At 41.7% G+C, this 25953-nt stretch overlaps 1 protein-coding gene across 1 annotated transcript; it reads left to right on the top strand.

The window, feature by feature from the left end:
• Positions 1 to 5087: 5087 nt before the first annotated feature.
• Positions 5088 to 25907, top strand: rx3 (retinal homeobox gene 3). The gene is made up of 3 exons (XM_063042017.1): positions 5088 to 5328; positions 5962 to 6200; positions 25455 to 25907. Exons 1-3 carry the CDS (start codon positions 5088 to 5090, stop codon positions 25905 to 25907), a joined length of 933 nt encoding a protein of 310 aa, XP_062898087.1.
• The last annotated feature ends 46 nt before the right edge of the window (positions 25908 to 25953 follow it).

Below are 25953 nucleotides of genomic sequence, written 5' to 3'. Positions count from 1 at the left end.
GCCGCTGAAACTCAAAATTCAAGATTGTTTAATGTCATTTCCAGCACACAAGTGTAAAGGAGAACGAAGTAATTGTTACTCCGGATCTGATGCAGCACAAAAAAAAAATTAGATAAAGAACAGAATAATAAAAAAAAACAATAAATAAAAATACACATGATCGCTTATATACATAGATTGACTGCATGTCCGTAAAGTGACACTAGGCACAGGAGTGTCTGTACGCTTCCGTTTCTTCACCAGCATTGATCTCACAAGAAAAATCAGAGAGAGCTGTGATGTCCCTACAGACAGTTAATAAATAATTACTTGCATTCTGAAAATAAACTGACAACATTTTGTAGGGAGGAATATTCATGTCGACAAATCCATTTTCCTATAAAACTACACGTTTATGTACCTAAGATTATTGATGCAGTTTTAAAGGCGGTCACACCAAATATTGATTTGATCTATCCAATGAGAAACCTTTCCCGTCTTGATGAAGGATCTCGGCCCAAAACGTCGACGGCTTATTCTTTTCCATCGATGCTGCCTGACCTGCTGAACTCCTTCAGTATTTTACATGCGTTGCAAAGAAACTTAAAATCCAGGGAAGGGTGTAGATCCGCAAGCTAATTGGAAAATGCAATTTGACGTCAGGTTTTCTTCTTATGGATAAACTAATTAACGATAAATCCCATTAAATCATTAATATATCGACATTTCAATGGACTCAAATAAAGACCTAACAAGCCCTGGTTGGCACACATGTCACACTTGAAAGCAATTATTGGCATCATCTCCTTGAGACTACGTTCCTGGTAATTGTTTGCGTAATAGCTTCTCCTGTTGTTTAATGTTTAATGCAATTTTCAGTACGAAGGAGAACGACATAATTGTTACTCCGGATCCGGTGCAGAACAAAAATACACAATAATAAAAAGCGCAGTAAATATAAATACATAATAGCTTAAATACAGTACTGTGTAAAAGTCTCGAGCTCATGTAAAAAAAATCTGTAAAGCGTAGATGCTTAAAAAGTAATAAAGTTAAAAGTTCCTAAATATCAAAGTATTTACTATAAAGTGCAGAAAGCAGTAAAAAAGTAACCGAACCAACTGCATTAATTAACTGCATTAATTCTCTTAGATACACTGTCCTGCAGTTTTAGAAGAAGAAGATCCACTGATTGGGTTGTTCCAAGCATCTTGGCGAACGTGTCACAGTTCTTGTGCATACTTTGGCTGTCTCGCTTGCTTCTGTCTCTCTACGTAATCCCAGACAGTCTCGATGATGGTGAGATCAGGGCTCGGTGGAAACCATACAGAAAATCAAGCCGCTTAAGATTTTTGCACAGTTGATTGATTGTATGTCCATAAAGTGACGCTAGGCACAGGGGTGTCCGTACATAAAGTGACTGACAGGAAATAATAAAATAGTGGTGTGGGGAGTTTGGAGGGCTGGGTTAGTAGGTTGAGGTGTTGATCAACCCGACTGCTTGGGGAAAATAACAGTTTGAATTCCCCGTAACAGAATTCTCCATTATAACAAGCAACAGGCGCTCTGGTGTATTTGGAGGAATTACTGGACGTCACCATCCCTTTCACTATACTGACTATCACAGAAGCTTTCGGAAAAGGAGGAACAAGCACACATACAAAAGCTAAATAGCTCAACAGTTATGACGCCGATAACTGACAATGAGGAGGACCATTCCATCAGTGAATTTCATTGATAGCTCAGCAAGATGGCCATTCCCGATTCCAGGTGACGTGCATTCGAGGGCTCTGCCCAAGCCGACAGTCTCCCTCCTTTCAGGTGTTCGGTTCGTGCCCGAGTGTCGTAGAGGGAGCATGCAGTCACTATGGACAGAGGAGGAGTCCCGAGAAGAGTGGGCCCCTCAGGAAATTGGCTGTTTCGTAGATAATGGTAACCACGTTTTAATTTGAAATTGTAAATAGTTTTGTAAATCCACGATCATTGTGTGTATTTTGTGAGTGAATAAATTTTTGTAGTTTTGTTAAAAAAAAATTAAATACATTAACATTTTCTGTTGTATTTTATAGGGATACGTAACCCACCAAGGCAATTTTTATTCTTTTGATGAGGACGAATGGGGTGTGCGTGAGAAACGTGTTGTTGTTAATCTGCATATATATTGTAATTTGTTGATCATAATTATAAAGTCACTTTCACTTTGACATTAACACCCTTCAGATGTCTCAGCACGACTTCTCCGCCAGGACAATAGTTCAACGCAAACTTATCAAAGTACATATAGGTCATCATTTACTACCCGAGACTTATTTTCTTGCGGGCATGCACAGCAAGTGGAAAGAAACACGATAGAATCAATGAAAAGCCGCACTCAACAACACAGATAATCATTCAATGTGCACACTGTGCAAATACTACAAGAAAAGAAATAAAAATAATAAGAATTAACCAAGGTATTTTCCAGGGCGACTCTCTATGCCCTCCATGAGTTGTCTCGCTTTAAGCCTGCTCTCTAATTTACTGTTTCGGACGAAAATAGGGGATCAAATCAGACACAACCAGAAGAATTATACCTTGACACACCTTCTATACATGGACGATTTGAAAGTATACACTCCTTCATCAGTAAATCAAACAGTATAACGATTTTCTAAAGCTATAAGCATGAACTTTGGACTGGATAAATGCAGAACATTAAACATAAAGAAAGGTGCAATAGAGCTAGTAGAATATAAAACAGAGAACAGGATGCAATACAATTGATGGGTGGATATAAAACATGAGTATCTGAGATATCAACAAGCAAAGAAAATAGATCATAGTGCGATAAAAGGAAAACTTTCGATAAAGTTTACTTCAAAACTTAAGAAAATCTGCCAAACAAAGCTCACTAGTAAAAATATAATAACAGCAAGGAACACTTTCGCTATACCCATTCTGACACAATCTTTTGGCAGAATATTTTGGTCTGAAACTGATCTGGAGAATTTACAAAGAAAAATAAGAAACACTATGTTCACTCGAACGCACTTAGATTAACATTGCCTAGGACAGAAGGAGGAAGAGGAATAACAATCGTAAAAAAATACGCAACGGTTAGATAAATCTTCTAAAGATATATTTTCATCATCGAAAACAGGATTTAGCACTCCACACGAGCATTGGCAATTCTGATTGAACTACACTGCACTAAACTTAAATGACAGCACAACACAGAAAAATGAAGAAATTATCACTACAGAAGAAAAAGTTAACCAATAGAAAAGCATGACGCTCCATGGGAGGCATCTCCACGATCTGAACAGACTGGATGTGGACAAGGAAGCGTCGACCGCCTGGCTTGGAATTAGAGACCTCTTCTCAGAGACAGACTGGTTCCTTGTGGTAATACAGGACCAAGCAGTTAACATAAACACACACACACACACACACAAATCAAAAATACGTAATAAAGGACCAACAAATTCAAGATGATAAATGCAGAATATGCCAAGAGAAACTGGAAACAATTCGAAACATTACAGGATTATATGGCAGTTTAACTCAATCGGATACCATGCACAGGCACGAACAAGTGCCAAACATCACTCGCCAAAATCTTGCTTTAAGATACAAACTCATTAAAGACACCATTCTTTGCTATAAATACAAGCCTGATTCAGTTTTAGAGTCACAGTCCTACAAATTATATTACAAAATCTTCATTATTACAGATATGTCAATCTATAATAACTGTCCAGATATGTTACAGGATAAACAAGCAAGAACAACTTATTTAATAGATGCAACCATTCCAAGCACACAAGGCATACAGAAATCAATAAGTGAAAAACACCAGAAATATGCTGAATTAAAATAGGAAATTGAAAGACTATGGAACATGAGCAGGGCAGACATTGTCCTAATAGTAATATCTATAACTGCTATCATCCCAAGGTCATAATAACATTAAACAATTAGGCCTTCACAGCAATATTTATGCAAACCTCCAGTAAGCCACAATACTAAACACCACCAGCGTACCGAGGTTTTACCATCTGGACCTGAGAGGAAAATATATATTAGTAAGTAATAAACATCGAGAATACGAATTATGGAGTCCTTAAAGTGAGTCTATAAATGGTGCTGTCAGTTCAGTGTTGTGGATGAGTGAAGTTATTCACGCTGTCTCAAGAGCCTGAACTGTTCCTGGAGTGGTGGTGTGGGACCTTAGGCTCCTGTACATCCTTCATGCGGGCAGCAGCTGGAAGAAAGCTCGGCCTCGGTGGTGGGGGTCCCTGAAGGTGGACCTTGATAACACATTTATTTAGAGTTGCCATGTAGTTATGAAACAGTACAGCTTCTTCCAACGTACAATGAAAAACCACTAAGTTTATTAAAGGATTGAGCTATAATTTATGTTTTAAGTAAACCTCACATCGGTAATCTGTGGGTTTAGGATGGATGTGCAATTGTCCGGTCTTGTTCTGTTTGAACAAACTCTGTTCTAATCCCCAACCGCTCCACCCCCTCATCCTTTCATCCAGCGGCAGCTGGGATACACAAAGATTGCTCCAAGATTTATAAGGAACAGTTTCGCCAGAGGCTCCCCAGAAGTGCAAGAAAGAAGTCCGAACTCGCTACCCGAGCGGTTCGAGGTCTTTACTAAGACGGTCTCCGCCGTTTGGAAATCCGAGCACATCTCGCAGGAAGCTCCTAGCTATTAGAGGGAAAGAAGTGTTGAATGGATGGCAGCGAGTCATTACTTAAACTCCTAAGGCTGTGCGTGCTAGAACGGTGAAAGAGCGGACGGCTCGTCCTGCAAACGTGCACTTTTGTAACTACAGTTCCTACATTTGCGGTATATATCTCCACTACATTTCCTCTGATATTTAGCTACTTACTTTTCCAAAATATACTAATTAGAAGACTCTCTCGGCTAAAGGAGTCAACTAACATCGCGGCAATATTTGCCCTAGCAGAAGAATTGAAACGAGACGGAATATTAAAGAAGAATTAGTGATCATTTGAAGATTAAAAAGACCTAGGGTTTAATTATTGAAGGACTGTTAAAAGTTACCAGTATCAGACAATAATCCATGCGTTTCCTGTGCTCGGGCTGTACCGGGATGGACGAAGGTTTGTCACCATTTGGGAGCTTGGGAAGGAGTACGGGCACCGCGTCTTCCAGGGTGCACAGTATCGACGCGATTTTGGGATTTACCAAAGATGAACCGGCTCCCCGTTCAACCTTCCCTTCCAGCAGGAACTCCAGGATTGTGGAAGAAGGAGTCAAAAGCACCGGCCGGGATTGTTGCAACAGAGCGTCAAACTCAAAGCATGAACAAGAGAACTCAGAACGTTTTGACGGTAATAAAGTGTTTTGCTCCTATCAAATATTTTCTATTCAAATTAAATTAGCTTCACCAATGCCATTGGCCCCAACACGTTTTGTTAATATAAATGCAACAATTAAATTCCCATTTGGGTAAAACTCGTCAAATTGTATGATTACTTGGTAGCAATGAAAGATTTGTTCAGTAGGAAACTCTCAGTTTTATTTCCAACCAATTACAAAACTCACGACATATGTCACTGATAATAAGCCCTGATTCCGGTCCTTCTTAACAAAACTGTTTGTTATTAACGATGAGAAGCAGGAGGCGGTTAACGGTTTCTTTACCTTCAAACCCTACTGCAATTGTACAATGTGTTGTAAATAAATATGTACTTAAACCCACCACCCCCACTGGGGCGTAGGCCGCCAAATGCAGCTCGCTAGAATCCTTACTCTTGGGCCAGTTTTTCATGTTGTCCCCACTTGTAGCCCATCTTCGAAGTTCCTTCCTCTCGCAGGGATGATGACCTTGGAGATTCTGCTGCTCTGGGGTTTTTAATGGGATGGAGTTACTAGCCCCATGCCCAAACCTCTACCGTTTCAAGCCGGGTTTTGCACCGTCCATGGTGGACTAGGTAACCGTGTAATTTGCTTCTTTTTCAAAGATCACTTCTGTACGAACAGCAACGGGGAAGGTCTCCGGACAGACATAGTGAAAACCAAGCAACATGACAACCTATCGGACGAGGAACAACCCAAGAAGAAGCACAGGAGAAACCGGACAACATTCACCACGTACCAGCTTCACGAGCTGGAGAGGGCGTTTGAGAAATCCCATTACCCGGACGTGTACAGCAGAGAGGAGCTGGCCATGAAAGTCAACCTACCTGAGGTTCGGGTGCAGGTGAGGCTCTGTTACCTCCTGTTGCTGTGTTCTGGTCATTATAGGAAATTATAGGCCAGTTACAACGTATGCGGAGCGTTTGATAGCTCTGGGCCTGTACTCACAGGAGTTTAGAAGAATGATTTTATTGAAACCTATCAAATATCCAAAGGCCTAGATACAGCTGACGTGGAAAGGATACTTCCAATAATGGGGAAGTCTAGGACCAAAAGTACTGCTTCAGAATAGAAGGACGGCCATATAGAACAGACACGAGGAAGGATTTCTTTCGGCAGATGGTAGTGAATCTGGGGAATTCATTGCCACAGTTGGCTGTGGAGGTCAACTCATTGGGTATATTTAAAGCGGAGATTGCTAATTTCTTGATTAGTCAGGGAGTCAAAGTTACGGGGAAAAGGCAGGGGAATGGGTTGAGAAGGATAGTAAATCAGCCACGATGGAATGGCGGAGCAGACTCGATGGGCTGAATGGCCTAATTCTGTTCCTATATTTTCGTCCTTGTGATACTCAGCCGTTCACCACACTCCGTTATTAATTTCCCTCATGGACTCTGAGTAATGGTTCAATATAAAATCATAATGTATCGGTAATGACAATATCATGTTTTCGAATCCTCTTCTCTATTTCAAAAGTTAGTGTTAGAATTTTTTACAGATCGTGAGATAAGAGTTCAAATTGATCGCTAAAGCACAAATATATTTATTAATTTCACCAGGATTCTTTTAATTGTACCATTTCAAATGCCAATATTTATTTTCATTCGATTGCCCAAGTTGTCAAACAGTTTCTTACTGTAAACTCGCCAGCTGACCTATGCATTCAAGGGATGAGTTAGGCTCGCTGGGAATGTTTTTCTTGAATAAAGGATGAACTGAACTTTGCCAGCAAGCCAGCGGTTTACTTAGAGATTACCGTTTCTGAACTGGAGGGCCACAACAGGTAGTTCGAAAAGAGCTTCCGCATTGATTGAAAATGCGATTTATCAAAGCAGAAGAATGCATTTTTGTATTCTGTAAAATATGGGTGTTCGATGGCTGGCGCGAGCAATCTATTTCCATGCTGTATAAATTGGCTTGTAATCATAAGGTGTCCAAACCTTAACGATCAGTGAAGGCTGCACAGTGACTTTATATTTTAAGAATGCCAGGGAGGTTGACTAGAGTGTTGGAAGACTTTGTATCCAGTTCTACAGATTTTGCTTTCATATTTTCACTTACTTTTTGGCACAACAGCGTGAAACGAGATATAAATTAATAACCCTCCCGCTTAAGTGGAAGAACGGCACATCAGGAGCAGTTGAAGTACATTCCTTCAACAAAAGTCCTGTTTGATACGTTGAATTGGTAAACGAAAATCTGTATGTACAGCTTGGCAAGTTTCTAATCACGCGTGCCTGAAACATTTGGTGTTCATTATGAAATATTCTCCACCTCAAAGTCAATGATTCTGAAATATCGTGAATAATTATCTAGTCTTATCTTATGGGAGGGGGTCGTTGGTGGAATGCTTTGCTAGTTACAGTCAGTAACATTTTGAAGCAATACACACAAAATGCTGGAGGAATTCAGCAAATCAGGCAGCATCAATCGAAATGAATGAACAGGCAACGTTTAGGCCGAGACCCTTCGGGGATGGAAGACATCAGAATAAAACGTGAAGGAGGGGAAAGGAGGATGGCTAGGAGATGCTAGGTGACGGCAGGTGGGGGGAGGGGGGAGGTAAAGGGCTGGAGTAGAAGGAATCTGACAGGAGAGGAGAGTGGACCTACGTACAGCTCAGAACACCGAAAGTAATTAATGGTTTACATTTTCACGTTGAAAATTCAGTACAGTACCCAGCAAAGAGTCGTACATAGAACTCAACTAATCAGCATTTCCGTAAACAATTTAATAAAATCGTTTTAATTGAAAGTTGATTTGCAGGGCATTTTAAAACTGTTTGCCATTAAACGCGCTTGATGCTATACATTTGAGGAATCGAAATTGAACAAATTTATATAATTCTACTGCTCTGCACTCGGCGGTGAAATTTGGAATGGGGGAAAAGCCTTTGTGACATTTTTGCAAAGGAAACGTTCCTGTTTAATTAAAAGGTCGTGTTCTCTTTCACCTAAAACGCACAACTTAAGTCCCTTGTTCTCTTACAATGTTTTTGTTAGTGCAATTTCAAGGCAAACTAGTAGGTGAAATAAATCATGACAGCAATCGGCAATCTTTCCTCCCTCACCCCCTTCATCAAAAAGCTTGAACTCGAAATCGAAGTCAGATATATTATCCTGATGTATGTTGTGAAATTTGTGGCCGCAGTACTGTGCATAAAATTTGCTATGTTATAAAAAGAAATATATATATAATAAATATATAAAAATAAATAGTATGGGTCTGTGGATTCATGCACTACTCAGAAATCTGATTGTGAAGAGAAAAAGCTGTCCCTAAATTGTTGAGCTTGTCTTCAGGCTCCTGTACCTCCTCACTGAAGGTAGCAATGAGAAGAGGGTGTGTCATGGATGGTGAGGGTCTTTATTGATGGACGCAGACTTCTTGAAGCATCATATTTTGAAGATGTCCCTAGTGATGGGAAGGCTTGTGCCCATGATGGAGCTACCCGATCTATATCTTATCCGAGTTTTATTCGAGAAAAAGCATTTCAACAATTTAATACAAAGGCTTTTCTGCATAAAATATGATTCTAGGCTAAGAGTTTACAAAGTCGACTTTGGCAAGGAGGAGGGAAGAGAACTTGGACTCCAGGGCATGGGAGAAATTTTGCCATCCAGTAAAACTGAAATTATAAAGAACCCTTCTAATCATTTAATCTGAGTCTTTAGCTCAAGTCTCACTTTCTACTTGTGTGTCTGTCATAACCAATTTAAGTTACACAGAACAAACTCAAGTGTTATGATCCAATTGTTTTATCTGCTGGGATCAAAATCAGTAAAAGACCTTTGCCACTATCTGCTGTACATCATTTCATATTTTTAAATGGATTGCATTGTCATTGAGTAAGTTTAATCAGAATCAGGTCTATTATCATTGACCAATGTCATGAAATTCACTGCATTGTGGCAGCAGTACAGAGCAAAGCATAAAAATTACTATAACATTATGTATACAATATACACAGTATATACATACCTACAGTAATGTGCAAAATTCTTAAGCTCCCTAGCTCTCCCTTGGCTCCCAGACCACATCTCCAGTGCCCTCCTCTCCCTTCCTGGCCATTAAATAAAAAAACTATAAAGATTTTTGATTTGTGATGCTCAGTGAAAGAAAAGAGGACCTGCAAATTCTCAAAGAATTGCAAAAACTGGTCAAATCTATTTAAAGCTACAACAAGAATTATTTAATTACAGTAAAAATAATTTCCTTCAACAATTTTAGAGCGAATATTAGTAGTCCAACTATTCACTACTCCATTGCTTTTTCACCTTTCAATGAGATGGATGGGCTTGGTGCAGTGATATCAGTTTCTCAACATGAAGCTGAACGCCCCTCAGGAGGAGTCTCAGATCTCCATGTTCAGTAATTTATAGTCTGTTTCATTGCACTGAAAGAAGTTGGGCACTTGCACTGAAACTGTGCTCTGCTAAGTATGATGTTAGAAAGGCAATAAAGAACATCTTGATCTTTTTCCACAGTGTAGGATAGTGTTCGGTGATTTCTCTCTGTAACCAAAGTCTTAGTATTTTTTTTTGAACCTCGGCTTGAGCTTCAAGTCATTTTGTAGAGAGATCAGTTCTTCCTCCATCCTTCCTGTTAATTTCTCATTACAAATGTTCAGGAATGGATTTATTACCCAATCTGGAATTTGGATTGAGTGAAGATCCTGAAATCTCTTTGCTATGTCTTATTGCAGTTGTCCCAGGTGGGCATAGTATTATAGAAGATCATCATGCACTATACTTTATGCTTTTCCAGGCTCAGAAATTGGAAAAAGTCAAGCTGGACAAATTTGCACTCAAATAGGGTTAACCTAGGCAGAAAAATGGAGACAACTGATATGGCTTTGAAAAACTCACATAATTTCCTTGCAATTGAAGACTGACTTCATTAAATTTTACGAATAATTCTGACACATAAGTAACATCATACCTATGGTATGTGTGTATGTATATATTCATTCATTCATGTGTCATATGATGTAGGTGATCATGGTCTTTCCATGATCATGATTACTCTTGGCAATATTTTCTACAGAAGTGGTTTGCCATTGTCTTCTTCTGGGCAGTGTCTTTACAAGATGGGTGACCCCAGCCTTTGTCAATACTCTTCAGAGGTTGTCTGCCTGGTGTCAGTGGCTGCATAACCAGGACTTGTGATAGGACCAGCTGCCAATGTGACCATCCATCATCTGTTCCCATGGCTTCATGTGACCCTGATCCTGGGGTGGTGGGGGGGGGGGCTAAACAGGTGCTACACCTTGCCCAAGGGTGACCTGCAGGCTAGCGAAGGGAGGGAGTGTCTTACCCTTCTCCTTAGTTAGAGATGTATCTCCACCCCATCACCCAATATAATAAACTTAGTAGTGCAAGAAAAAGCAAAATAGTGAGATGATGGAACTGAAGAAGCTGTTCGTAAAATGTTGAGTGTGTGTACCTTCTCTCTGATGGTAGTAATTAGAAGTGAGCATGTCCTGGGTGATGGGGGTCCTTACTGATGGATGCCACCTTTCTGAGGCATCACCTTTTTGTAGATGTTATTGTTAGTGGGGATGCTAGTGCCCATGATGGAGCCGCCTGAGTCTATAGTCCTCTGCAAGGACCAGCACAGAAATATATGTGGATTAATTGGTCAATCCCTTTAGCACAGCCTTTCTCTAAGATCATGGCTGAACTTCTGCCTGAGGACCTCTCTCCTGCACTAATATTCATTCCATTAAAATTCCAAAATGTTTCTCATTAACTTCACTAGGCATTAGTAATGTGACCACTCGAACAGAATCAGAATCAAGTTTAATATCATCGGCATGTGTCGTGAAATTCATTGCCTTTGCAGCCGCAGTACAGTGCAATACGTAATAGAAAAACCTGTGAATCACAGTAAGTATATATATTATGGTTAAATTAAGTAAGTGCAATAATAGAAATTTAAAACAAAAGTAATGAGATAGTGTTCATGGATTCAATGTCCATTCAGAAGTCAGATGGCACAGGGGAAGAAGCTGTTCCTGAATTTTTGAGTGTGTCTTCAAGCTTCTGTACCTCCTTCCCGATGGCTGCAATGAGAACGAGGCACGACCTGGGTGATGGGGGTCCTTAATGATGGACGCTGACTTTTTGAGGCATCACTCCTTGAAGATATCCTGGATGCCATGGAGGCTAGTGCCTATGATGGGGCTGACTAAGTTAGAGTATGATGTCCTAAGAGGTTATTCTCTTAATGGAGAACACATGCAGTGAGTTTGTTGAATCTAGGAGGCTGATGCATGCACAGCCACCACTGTCCTTGACAGATCAGGGTCCAGGTCTGGTGGCATGGAATGCAAGATGACTGAGGACCTTTCTCTGCTGTAGCCTTCCTCCACCTTCATTGCCATTGTGATGTCATCATCTTTTGGCAGTTTCACCGTTAAGGTCTTAGTTTCTAAGATTATGAGGACACGCAGTCCTCTTTTATTGTCGTTTAGTAATGCATGCATTAAGAAATGATACAATGTTTTTCCAGAATATCACAGAAACACATGACAAACTGACTTAAAAACTGACAAAAACCACATAATTATAACATATAGTTACAACAGTGCAAAGCAATACCGTAATTTGATAAGAACAGACCATGGCACGGTAAAAAGTCTCAAAGTCTCTTGAAAGTCCCATCATCTCACGCAGACGGTAAACCTCCAGCGCCGCCAACTTGCCGATGCAGCATCCTGGAAGCATCCGACCACTATCTGACTCCGAGTCCGTCCGAAAACTCCGAGCCTCTGACCAGCTCTCCGACACCGAGCACTGAGCACCATCTCTGCCGAGCACTTCGACCCTGGCCCCGGCAACAGGCAATAGGCAAAGCCGAGGATTTGGGCCCTTCCCCTCCGGAGATTCTCGATCGCACAGTAGCAGCGGCAGCGAAGCGGGCATTTCAGAAGTTTCTCCAGATGTTCCTCCATGCTTCTCACAGCTGTCTCCATCAAATCAGGATTGTGTACGACCCCTAGTTAACACATACAATATCATTCGGAACGGCCATGCGCGCTGTGTCGCGTCGCCATCTTCTCCTCCCTCCTCTTGGATCGGTCTTTGTCCCATTCCCTCCTTGACCTTACCGTGACCTTTCTAGCACCCAAGTGCTAGACAGCTAAACTCTAGACGTTATCACTGTTGGGATATCGGGTGCTCACAAGCCTCTACCACGCCAAGATGACGATCCTCAGAGGATTACATTACAAACAGATTAAAGGCAGATTGTGTAAATGCAGATTGAAGACTGACAATTATACTGGACATGTTCTCTGCAATTTAAAGAAGGTGTTAAATGGAATAGTTTTAAATGTAGTAAACTTCTGCCCAACAACATGCCTGAAATTTTACTAAAAATCAGTGAGGCTTCATGAATCGAACTTTGCCTAAGTCATCCATATGAGGCAGGTGGGGAGGAAGGTGAGGACTGGAGAATTCACTTTTTTTCCCAACTAAAATCAGAAGAAAGAAATGGGAAGTCAATGTAGGAGGGCTAACACTTGTGAAGTGGCACATAGATGATAGAAAACTGGAGGGCTATGTGGGGTGGGGGAGAAGGGTCAGATTGATTTTAGAGTAGGTTCAAAGGTCAGCACAATATTGTGCCGAAGGGCCTATACTGTCTTGTAATGTTCTATGTTCAAAAGTTTGCCATTCATTTCTTTATTCAAATTGGCACAAGTGTTTTATTTGACCATTTAAAGTCTGTAGAAGTAAGATGGGTCTAAAATAGTAGGACAAAATTAGTTAGGGAAGTGAAAGATGCGTTTAGGGTACAGGACATAATTAATGTGTAAACACTTCTATGAGTTTTGAATTAGAACATAGAGCAGTAGAACTCTTGAACAGGCCTTACAGCCCACGACCTCTGTGCTGAGCTGTGTCCACAGCCCTCTGCAATTTCTTGTGGGCACCTGCAGAGCAGTTTCCATACCAATCCATTATGCATTCAGATAGAATATTTTCTGTTGTGCATGGATAAAAATTAAACAAATCCTTTTTATCAAGATACAAACCCACCCCCTGCACTGATTTCACTGCTGCTGCCTAATCACGGGACAATTTACAATGGCCAGTTAACCTACTAATCGGTGCATCTTTGAACCGTGGGAGGAAACTGGAGCACCCGAAGGAAACGCATGCGGTCACGGGCCACGGTCATACAAACTCCTTACAGGCAGCGGTGGGAATTGAACCTGGGTTTCTGGTACAGATGATCCATTCCCATTAATTACCTGCATATTCATGTGCCCCTCTAAAAGCCTCTTGAATGCTGCTTTTACTACCACGCCAGGCAGTGCGTTCCATGCACCTACCACTTTGTGTAAAAATAAAACTTGCCCTGCATCTCCTCTTTAAGTTTTCTCTCCCTTCATAAATATACAGGTACTATATGCCAGATATCCCAATCCCACCCTGCAAAAACTCAATTCAGGGAGGTAGCACCACCATTTCAGCACCCCCGGCCCCCCCCCCCTCAACCCCATATCACCCCCCCCCGTCGACCTCTAAGGGTGTATGTAATACTTTGTTTAGTGATTTTGTCTAATCTGTAAACCAAATTGGATATATGCAGAAAATGTGATATTATGTACATATTATATTATCATGTTTATTCTATTACAACCTTAAGCAAGTCTACAGGGAGTTTGGCCTCATCACGTAGGACATCAATAGAGTAGCTCCTTAGCAGCTAGCCAGCTAGTTTAAATAATGTTAGCTACGCTAATGAACGAATGACACCTGTTAAACTCACCTCAACATGTCTTTTACATTTTAACCCACCATGGGCAGTAGAAAAGTCACTGTTGCAAACAGTGCAGCGAGTAACACTGTCATTATCTTTGAGGTCAACTGTAAACCCCGCCCACAGAAAAAACTGATAGGTCGACTTAGCACGAAGAGAGACCAATCAGGATGCTCACTCTCCCTCTCCCTCTCAAAAAAGTAGATTTGCGTGATATTGTATATAATTTCTGGGCATCAGGGAGCCGCTGTCAATATGCGGGAGACTCCCGGAACTTCCGGGAGAGGTGGGATGTCTGTATACGCCCTCTAGTATTCAACAGAAAGTGTAATGCCATTTGATCTCACTCATCTGGCAGATAGCCGTCAATCTCTCTAAGCTTCAAACAATCATTACATCACTGCTGTTAAATTATTTAAATTTTCCACAGAAAATTAAAACTTCTGATGTGAATGCCTTCATTGCTTGCCCTTTTTCATCACACTTCTCTCTTCATCTATTCCTTCACTCCCTCTCCATTCCTTGCTCTGCATCTGATCTGGCAATAATTTGAATTGGGTTATTATCCTCACATACAGTGGAAAACGCATCTTGCACAATTTTCTACAGCTCAGATCATTACAGTGTATTGAGGTAGTACAAGGTAAAACAATAACAATGCAGAATAAAGTGTAACATCTACAGAGAAAGTGCAGTGCAGATAGACAATATGGTGCAAGATCGCAACAAGGTAGATTGTGAGTTTGAGAGTAAACATTATCATACTAGGAACTTTTGTATCTCCTGCTCAGAGAAAGAAGGGAGAAGAGAGTATGTCTAGGGAGGGTGGGGTCTTTGATGCAGGTTGTTTTTACAGAGACAGTGAGAAGTATAGACAAATTCCATGGAAAAGGAGGCTGATTTCCGCGATGTGCAGTTTCCTGTGCTCACCTGCAGAGCAGTTCCCATACCAAGCAGGTATGCATCCAGATAGAATATTTTCTATGTACGTCAATAAAAATTGGTAAGGGTCAATGGGGACATGCCATATTTCCTCATCCTCCTAAGACAATGGAAGCATTTGTGAGTTTTCTTGGTTGTGGAGTCTATGTGGTTGTCACCACTTCCTCCTCTGCCATTTCTCTATTTCTTTCTCCACATTTAAAAAAAGATAATGGAAGGCTATGTTGTTCAGTAAAGTCCCAGATCTTTGGTTATCAGTTTCCAATTCCAGCAACATTCCAAACATTAGAAACAGATAATTCCATGAGAAGTCCCATTCCAAAAGATTCTGGACCAGTGGCTTTCATCATGATAATTAGACGATAAGACAATAAGACCATTAGAATCATAGAGTAGGCATTCAGTCCGGAGTCTACTTTGTCATTCAATCCTGTCTGATTTATTTTCCCTCTCAACCGCTTTCACAGTAATAATGTATGTGCCTTATTTGCTACAATTGATAGGCTTACAACCTCGTATCAGTAGTACCTGCACTTCTTTCTACAAAGTCATGTAATGACCTTGTGTTCGTTCTTCCTGTCAAAATTCAGAAGATTAGACATGAAGTCAGTGTCTCTGCATCAGGTCAGAAGTCAGTGTCGTCCTTTCACTCACTTACAACTGATTTAGTTAACTATAAAACTCCGGAAGAAATTGTTCTACACCTGAAATCTTCCCCCTATTTCCTTGACATTTCACCTACAACCTTTTTTAAAAATGTTTTTAATTGCATGGCACTAGACATTCTGCAGCACTTCCATCAGGTTACTTCCCAAAACCCCTGAAAACTAGTTATTAAGCCTCTTTTTAAAAGAAGAACCAAGATGTCTCAGTAATTAATAATTACAGGCTATATCAAACTTACCACATTTCAGTAAAATCATTGAAAAGGTTGTTTATCAGAAACTTAAGAGCTTTTTTGGCACTAAGCAACTGGTTGGATGTTCTCCTGTCCGGATTTCGACAGCACCATAGCACTGAGACTGTTTTGGTCAAGGTTTTAAATGACATCCGCTTAAACCATGATGATGATAACATTTCAGTTTTGGTTTTACTGGATCTGAGTGCTGCTTTTGACACAGTTGACCATGGCATCTTACTGGACAGACTGGAAAACTGGGTGGGACTTTTTGGTACAGTCCTAAAGTGGTTTATATCTCATTTACAAGACGGACTGTTTTGTGTCGATTGGTAGCTGCATATCTGACCAAACAAAATTGACGTGTGGAGTGCTTCAAGGGTCTATACTAGGGCCTCTTCTGTTTAACATATACCTTCTCCCTCTAGCTCAAACCATGGTCAGCAACAAAATATCTGCTTTAATTATGCCGATGACACCCAGATTTGTATAAGTGTCATCAAGTGACTATGGTCCCATACAATCACTAAAGAACTGTATTGAACTAATCACTGATTGGATGAGCCAAAATTTCCTCCAGTTAAACAGAGAAAACTGAAATGAGTGTGTTTGGTGTCAAAAAAGAATGATTAAAAGTCAATGCTCACTTAGAATCCCTGTTGCTACAGACCACAATCCAAGCCAGAAACCTTGGTGTTGTGATGGACTCTGTCTTAAAATTCAACTGCTGCATTAAGACAATTATAAAGTCGGCCTACTACCATCTTAAAAATATAGCAAGAGTTAAAGGACTTATGCCTCAGCAAGATCTAGAAAAACTCATCCATGCATTTATTTTTAGTAGGCTTGACTACTGTAATGGTGTTTTCACAGGTCTCTTAAAAAAAAATCCCTCAGCCAGCTGCAGTTCATTCAGAATCCTGCTGCTAGAGTCCTCACTAAGACTAAGAAAGTAGAACACATCACTCCAGTTCTCAGATCGCTACACTGGCTTCCTGACCATCAGAGGATTGACTTTAAAATATTACCACTGGTGAATGGTCAAGGGCCAAAATACATCTCGATCTCTTGCTGCATTATGAATCTTCCTGAGCTCTCAGGTTGTCTGGAGCTGGTCTGCTTACTGTCCCCAGGTCAAAACTAAACATGATGAAGCAGCTTTTAATTACTATGCTCCACATATCCAGAATAACCTTTCAGAGATCTGAAGTCTGCCCAACTTTAAGCTCTTTTAAACTGCGGCTTAAAACTTCTCTTTTCGCTGTTGCTTTTGATTAGAATCTCCTGCACTGTAACTTCTATTTATCATAGCAGTTTTTGTGTGATTTTATTTTCATATATTGTCTGAAATTTGATTTTTTAATATCTTGTTCTATGTAAAGCACTTTGAGCTGGCTTGCGTTTGAAAAATGCTAAACAAATAAACTTGCTTGTTTCTCCTACTATATTCAAGTTTGATGATGACATCACTGTTGTGGGACATATCAAAGGTTGTGATAAATCAGCATGCAGGAGGGAGATTGAAAAATTTGGCTGAGTGGTGTCATAACAACAAGTTCTCACTCAATGTCAGCAAAACCAAGCAACAGATTGTAGACTTTAGGAGAGGGAAACCAGAGGTCCATGAGCCAGTACTCATCGGAGGATCAGAGATGGAGAGGGTCAGTGACTTTAAATTACTGGGTGTCACTATCTCAGAGGACCTGTCCTGGACCCATCATATAAATACAATTGCAAAGAAGGCACGACAGCACCGTTACTTCCTTAGCAGTCTGCGGAGATTTGGCATGTCATCAAAAACCATGGCAAATTTCTATAAATATGTGGCGGAAAGTGTAGGAACACCAATGCCTTTGTGCAGAAAATTCTCAAAAGTTAGTGGATTCAACCCAGTACATCACAGGTAAAGCATTCCCAAGCATTGAGCACATCTACATGAAACATTATCATAGAAAAGCAGCATCCATCATCAAAGATCCTCACCACCCAGGCCATGCTCTTTTCTTGCTGCTGCCATCAGGTAGAAGGTACAAGAGCCTCAGGACTCACACCACCAGGTTCAGGAACAGTTCCTACTCCTCAACTATCAGGCTCTTGAACGAAAGAGGATAACTACACTCATTTTATTTCTGGTGTTCCCACATCCAATGATCTCACTTCAAGTACTCAATCTTGTTATTTCATGCTCTCATTATTTATCGCTATTTATTTATATTTGCATTTGCACAGTTTGTTGTTCATTGATCCTGTTTACAGTTATAGTTCTAGAGATTTGCTGAATATGCCCACAGGAAAAAGAATCTCAGGGTTGTATGTAATGGCATGTCTGTTCTCTGATAATAAATTTTACTTTGAACTTTCTCTCCACAATCTTTGACATCCTTCCTAATCAAGAATCTATCAACCTCTGCTTTAAGTATACCCAATGACTTGGCGTTCTATGGTAATAAATGCCACAGATTCACCACAGTCTGTCTAAAGAAATTCCTCCTCATCTCTGTTCTGGCATGTCCTTTTATTCTGAAGCTGAGGCCTTTGGTCCTAAATTCTCCCACTAATGGAAATGTCCTCTCCACATCCACACTATTTTGGATTGGATTCAATGAGATCCTTCTCAGTCTTCCAAACTCCAGTGAGAACAGACCCAGATCCATTGAAACACTTCTCATCCATTAACCCATTCGATCCATGGGGTGCCTTTCCTGGGAGAAGATGCTGACGTTTGTCTGTCCATTCCACTAATGAACTACAACCAGTCCACTGGTGCTTTTGAGGGTAATACATGTCACTGGAGCATAGAGGGCAAAGATCTCAATGCTGCATGATAGATCATAAACTAGAATCAAGACAAGTTTAGGACCAAAAAGGATAGAAAGGCTTGCATATATAAAACACACATAAAATGCTGGTTATACCCAATCTAATGGCATAAACAGCAATTTCTTTAACTTTTGGTACTTTCTCACACCTCCCCTTTTCCCTTTTCTATTCCTTATTCTGGCTCCCCTCTTACTCCTCCTCCCCTGCCTGTCATTCCCCACTGGTGCCCCTCCTCCTCCTGTTTCTCCTATGCTCCATGCTTCCCTCCTATCAGAACCCCCCTTCTTCAGCCCTTTACTTATTCAACCTATCCTCTCTGTTTCTTGCTTCACCCCTCCCCCACCCACCAACCTTCCCCTTCACCTGGTTATGTCTATCACTTGCCTGTTTGTATTCCTTTCCATCATCCACCCCCACCTCCTAATTCTGGTTTCTTCCCCCTTCCTTTCCAGTCCTGATGAAGGTTCTTGACCTGAAGCATTGACTGTTTATTGCCCTCCACAGATGCTGCCCGACCTGCTGAGTTCCTCCAGCATTTTGTGTTTGTTGCTCATAAACTTTGTATTGGGTTTGAGGTCTTGACCTTTGACTTCTTTGTTCCTCAGATGGCAAAGATTTTGATGGCACACTGGTTTTAATCGTCAGTGTCTGTCTTCTTTGAGAGGTGCAAAGTGTTCTTGTTTTCCAAGGTTTTATTTTGGGCATTTATTTGCAACAGTGTGGTTTTGTGTAGTGAGGCAAGTTGGTAAAGGATCTTTCAAAATTCAAAGTAAATTTAATAGCAAAGTACGTATATGTCATCATATACTACCCTGGGATTCATTATTTATTCATTGAGATACAGCACAGAATAGGCCCTTCCAGCCCTCCGAGCTGCACTGCCTGCAATCCCTCAACTGAACCATAGTTTATTAACGGACAGTTTACAATAACGGACCATTTAACCTTCAAAACGTCTTTGGACTGAGGGAAGAAACTGGAGCACCTGGAGGAAACCCATACAGTCACGGGGAGAATCTACAAAGTCCTTACAGACAGGAGCAGGAATCTTGCAAGCATTTACAGGAAGATAAATTCAATTGTATTTCTTTACGTAAAGTTATACATAAAGACTGGTAACCAGTGTGCAAAAGACAAACTCTGCAAATAAAAAAAAACATTAAAATTCAAAGCTCGAAGTAAATTTACGTACAGTATATGTCATATACTACCTTGGGATTCATTTTCTTGTGGGCATTTACAGAAAGATAAAGAAATATAATAGAATTATGAAAATATTATATATAAAGACTTAGCCAACGTGCAAAAGAAGACTGACAACGCAAATATAGGTGAGGCTGCCGAATTGGAATCAGAGTTTCCCATGGCTGGGGGTGGAGACTTTAAAGACAAGTTGCCCTTGTTTCTGCAGAGCGAGAGGAAGGAGTGTTCTGGAATGTCGAATGAGTCCTCTAGTGAGGGGTGAGCATTCTGAGTTGGTATTGGCCCTTGCCTCCCTGGTGAACAAATAGCAAAGTGCCCAGGTTGAAAGTCCCAGTTATTGTAGGGCTCAGAACATTCTCGGGGGGAAAACGCTCACGCCCGGCGGGGAAGAGGAGTGTGAGACTTGGGCAGAGCAGAATTCTCAGATGCTGGATGAGTGGCAGTGCTCTGATGACATAAAAAGACAGAGAATGATAGAGAGTCTGAGGGGGCCAGATGCACAGTGGCACAGAACCCCTTTGCTACTTCCGCGGGCTGCATGCGAGTGCCAGAGAATGTTTTTGGCGCAACGGGAAGCCCAATGGAGCTTACAACGGGGTTTTGGAACATGTTTCAGGAGAAGGGGGAGTGTGTTTTTGCGTTGTGTGCCTGACACCAGTGTGAGCTGGGTTATTTGTTTGGCAGAATATGAAGAGAGAAGATGCTGGAGAGAACAGGTCGTAGGATTTGACCTGGTGGGGGACCATGATTCAACAGGGCAAGATGCCGGGGTGTAAGGAGGATCGGTGGATATGGTTAACTTTTGGAAGAATTGAGCTCCAGCTTGTGCACATTTGACTGTTTAACTATAATGGGCTTTTTTTTGCTTTTCCTTTTCTTTATTAACCCTTTAAGTTAAGATTCATAAATATAATTCTTTTACTCGTATGCAGTGTGCTGTCTGCTATTTCTTGGTACTGAGTTGTAACAGGGTAGCAAATTACACAGTAACCACATAAACTGAGGTTTGGGATGGAAGAGACGTCTCAACCTCACGGGTTTGGCAGGACTGGAGTGTGCATTCCCTAGACTTGCGTGGCCAAGGATACCACATGGTTTCACAAATTAAAAATAATACTGAGAACTTAGTTGTAAAGAGTCTTTCAAAGTGATTCTGTCTGTTGTAGAATCATTTCAGGGTTGTGGTGATTGATGTTATCCATATTGGTTCAGGAGCCTGATGGTTGTAGGATAATAACTGTCCCAGAATCGGGTGGTGCAGGACATGAGCTCTGTGCCTCCTGCTCGAATGCACTAGTAAGAAGTGGGCATGGCCTGGATGGTGGGGCTCTTCGGATTCTGCTTTCTTGTGTTAGCACTCCTTGTAGATCTGCTTAATGGTGTGGAGGGCTTTATTAGCTTAGTAATGGTGGAGGTGCAGAGATATCTGTATTTGCTTGACGACTTTTTTTATATAGGCATCCGTTAGTCTCATGAGACCATGGATTTGTGCCTTGGAAGGTTTCCAGGGCGCAAGGTTGTATGGAAGACCAGCAGTTGCCCATGCTGCAAGTCTCCCCTCTCCACAGCACCCATGTTGTCCAAGGGAAGGGCATTGAGAGTATGTGGGCAGTGGGCAAATCAGCCCTCTTGTGCTTTTTGATCTCCTCACTTGAGATTCAATTTCACACAACCCTGCCACTTTGATCTGGCCCATGCCCTCATTAACCAGGTCCAATACTCGCCTTTCTTGGATCTTGCCCCTCCTGACAAAGGTAATCGGGTTTGTGGGGGTGTGGCCAGGGTTAGTCGGGGTGTGCCTTGGGTTTGTAGGGGTGTGTGCCCCCTTGTACGTTAGGATTAAGTGTTGGGCTTGTGGATGTATATGTGTGACTGGGAGAGGTATGGCTGTGGAATTTTGGGTGGTGAGGTATGAGCTGCAACCCATACAGCTTGGCACCGGTGTCGTCGCAGAGCAATGTGGGGGTTAAGTGCCTTGCTCAAGGACACAACACACTGCCTCAGCCAAGGCTCAAACTAGCGACCTTCAAATCGCTAGACGAACGCCTTAACCACTTGGCCACGCGCCAACACTGAAGGTGTTGACGACTGAAGTTGTAATAACCTTAGAGTCATAGAACACTGCAGCATAAAAACAGGCTCTTTGGCCAAAATGTCATTCTGACATTGTTTATGGAATGTTGTCAAGAAATAGTCTCCCACATGCCCCCCATATGAGGGGTATAGACAAGGTTAATGCAAGCAAGCATTTACCACTGATGTTAGGTGAGACTAGAACTGGAGGTCATGGGTTAAGGTTGAAAGATGAAATGTTTCAGGGGAACATGAGGGGTAACATCTTCACTCGGAAGGTGATGTAATTGTGGAATGAGGTAGAACAGTAGAAGTGGTGGATACATGTTTGATTTCAGCACTTAACCAAATTTCTAAGATGGTTGGGGTTTGAGGCCTATGGTCCAGGTGCAAGTCGATGGGAGTAGTCAGTTTAAATGTTTTGGCATGCACTAGATGGACTGAAGGGCCTGTTTCTGTGCTGTCGTGCTCTGCGACTACGTGCTCTTTACCCAAGTAGTACCCTGTTGGAGCTGAAGTGTTCCTCTGAGAGAGATGGTTAATGTGAGCGATAGCTAGCCTTGCTCTGCTCCAGTCTGCACCAGAGCTTCATCTGTGCTGGAACTTGTTTTTTTTTAAGAGGTACAGCACAGATCAGTCCCCTTCCGTCCCAATGTCCCCATCACCCAGGACCTGCCCTCTTCTCATTGCTACCATCAGTTAGGAGGTACTGAAGGCACACACTCAGCGATTCAGGAACAGCTTCCTCCCATCTGCCATCCGATTTCTGAATGAACGTTGAACCCCTCAACACGACCTCACTACTTTTGATTTCTATTTTTGCACTATTTATTAAAATTTAACTTTTAATATATCTACATACTTACTATAACAGTTTTATTATGTATTGCTGCTGTATAACAATAAATTTCACAACATATTCTGCTGATATTAAGGCTGATTCTGATTCACACCACTCAGCAACCCATGCCAGCCTAATCACAGGACAACTTACTATGTCTGATTAACCTACTTTGGATGGTGGGAGGAAACCAGAGCATCTGAAGGAAACCCACACATCCATAGGGAGGGCATACAAACTGCTGACAGACAGCGCCAGAGTTGAACTCCGAACTTAATACCTTGAGACGTGCGTGCATTGTGTTAATGGCTACGCTACCAGGACCTGTTGGTTAACATCAAATTTCATGGCATCCTGAAGCAGATGTGAAATGGAGTCCATTTTCTGAGGAAGCCAAATCTGTGAATGATTCTACATAGTTCCAAGTACATTTATTATCAAGATACTGTATGTATACTGTATACAACCTTGAGATAGCCACAAAACAAATAAACCCTACAGAACTCAGACTGGAGCTATCTCTACACTCTTAGAACCTACATTTAGGTCTCCTTCATGCTCCATCTCTAGTGATTCCTTAATCGTTCTCTTGTAGGCATTCTCTTCCTGGCCAAGGATGTTGGCCTCATCAAACCTCGGTCTACATGAATATGGTAGACATTGTTCAGTGATCCCACTTCGTCCTGCTCTCAAGTTTTTTAAGGCGCTCTTATGTTCTGCTATCGTGATCTTCAATGGCCTTCCAGTCTCACCAATATAGATGGTAGACAATAGGTGCAGGAGTAGGCCATTCAGCCCTTCAAGCCAGCACCACCATTCACTGTGATCATGGCTGATCATCCACAATCAGTACCTTGTTCCTGCCTTCTCCCCATATACCTTGACTCCGCTATCTTTAAGAGCTCTATCTAACTCTTTCTTGAAAGCATCCAGAGAATTGGCCTCCACTGCCTTCTAGGGCAGAGCATTCCACAGATCCACCACTCTCTGGGTGAAAAAGTTTTTCCTCAACTCTGTTCTAAATTGTCTACCCCTTATTCTTAAACTGTGGCCTCTGGTTCTGGACTCACCCAATATCGGGAACATGTTTCCTGCCTCTAGCATGTCCAATCCCTTAATAATCTTATATGTTTCAATCAGATCCCCTCTCATCCTTCTAAATTACAGTGTATACAACCCCAGTCGCTCCAATCTTTCAACATATGACAGTGCCGCCATCCCGGGAATTAACCTCGTGAACCTACACTGCGCTCCCTCAATAGCTAGAATGTCCTTCCTCAAATTTGGAGACCAAAACTGTACACAATACTCCAGGTGTGGTCTCACCAGGGCCCTGTACAACTGCAGAAGGACTTCTTTGCTCCTATACTCAACTCCCCTTGTTATGAAGCCCAACATGCCATTTGCTTTCTTCACTGCCTGCTGTACCTGCATGCTTACTTTCAGTGACGTAATATTATATACACATAATTGAGAAAGGAATGGAGTGCAACACAACGAAGTCAACCTCCAGCTAGAACAGTTATTGTGCCATTCAGTGGCAGCTTAAATGAAAAGCGAAGACAAATTTGCCAAAAATGTGGTGTCCACGTAATAGCAAAAAGTGAGGAGATAATTAGAAAAAGGCAAAGCAAAGTGGCACTGAAAAGACCTAAAGGGAGTTGTGTACTCCAGACCTCTATCACCAGGTCAAAAAGTACCTATTGGTGAGACTGGAAGGCCATTTGACTTCAACTCCATCTTGTAAGATAGTTTGCTGAGTATGTGCATGACTGTATACCTCACGCCACTGGAAGCCATGGGAATGACTGAATTAACTGATCATCGATAGCAATTAAACTAAATATTGTGAGCCTGGAAGTAAAAGTGAAATTGTCAGCTGGGTAGTGAGCACATCAGCAATCAATTGTTCCATGTCAGAAAAACTGGCAAAACAGTTAGTATGAATTTTCAAGTTTATTGTCATTCAACCATACACATGTATACAGCTAAATGAAACATTGTTCCTCTGGGACCAAGCTGCAAGAAGTATATTTATCACATACAGTTCATAAAATAGTATTAACACGATAATATGGACAGATAATATTCTTCAGATGTACAAGTTGACATAGTGCATATATGATATCTAGTTAAATATACAACAGTTTTGCACTGTTACTGGTGCTTTCATAACTAATGTATACTGGGTAGGTAGCAGGGTGTTCAGAAGTCTCACAGCCTGGGGCAAGAAGCTGTTACTCAGCCTAACAGTCCTTGTTCTCGTTCTGATACTGCGGTATTGCCTGACGGTAGGAGGTCAAAAGGTTTGTGGGCCAGATGGGGTAGGGGGGGTGGGGATAGGGGGTTGAGGATGGGTCCTTGATAGTGCTGATGGCTCTGCGAATGTGGCAATTCTGGTATACGTCCTGGATGGGGAGGGGCTTGTGGGTGAGGGAAACCAACGACTCTTTCAGCAGTCCACACAATCGGTTGCAAGGTCCCAAGGTCAGAGACCTTACAATTCCCATATTTTATATAAATGTCAAACTAATATGCTCTTGTTTCAGGTGTGGTTTCAAAACAGAAGAGCCAAGTGGAGGCGGCAAGAGAAGTTGGAAACCAGTGCCATGAAATTGCAGGATTCGCCAATGCTGTCCTTCAACAGATCATCGCAGTCTTCAGCCATAGGCCCTCTGAACAGTAACTTATCAATGGATCCTTGGCTCACTTCACCAATGTCCAGCACAACTGCATTACAGAACCTCCCAGGTTTCATGACCACCACAACACAGGGCTTTCAGGGCAGCTATACCCCTCCGCCTTTTCTAAACTCCCCAGCCTTAGGGCATACCTTGCAACCCATGGGCGGCATCGGTCCCTCCACCTTTCAGTGTGGGACCCCCTATGTGGACAAATTTCCTCTGGAAGATGCAGAACAGAGACACTCCAGCATAGCTTCACTCAGAATGAAGGCCAAAGAACACATCCAGTTCATTGGGAAAAGCTGGCAGACCATCTGAGGCAGATTGCAGAGGTCTTTTAATGATCCTCTACTATTGCTTAAAA

The sequence above is a fragment of the Mobula hypostoma genome, chromosome 3 (genome assembly GCF_963921235.1).
Source record: "Mobula hypostoma chromosome 3, sMobHyp1.1, whole genome shotgun sequence".
NCBI classification, from domain to species: Eukaryota; Metazoa; Chordata; class Chondrichthyes; order Myliobatiformes; family Myliobatidae; genus Mobula; species Mobula hypostoma.
Note: the sequence above shows the minus strand (reverse complement) of the source record. Positions and strands in the feature narration are given on the sequence as shown.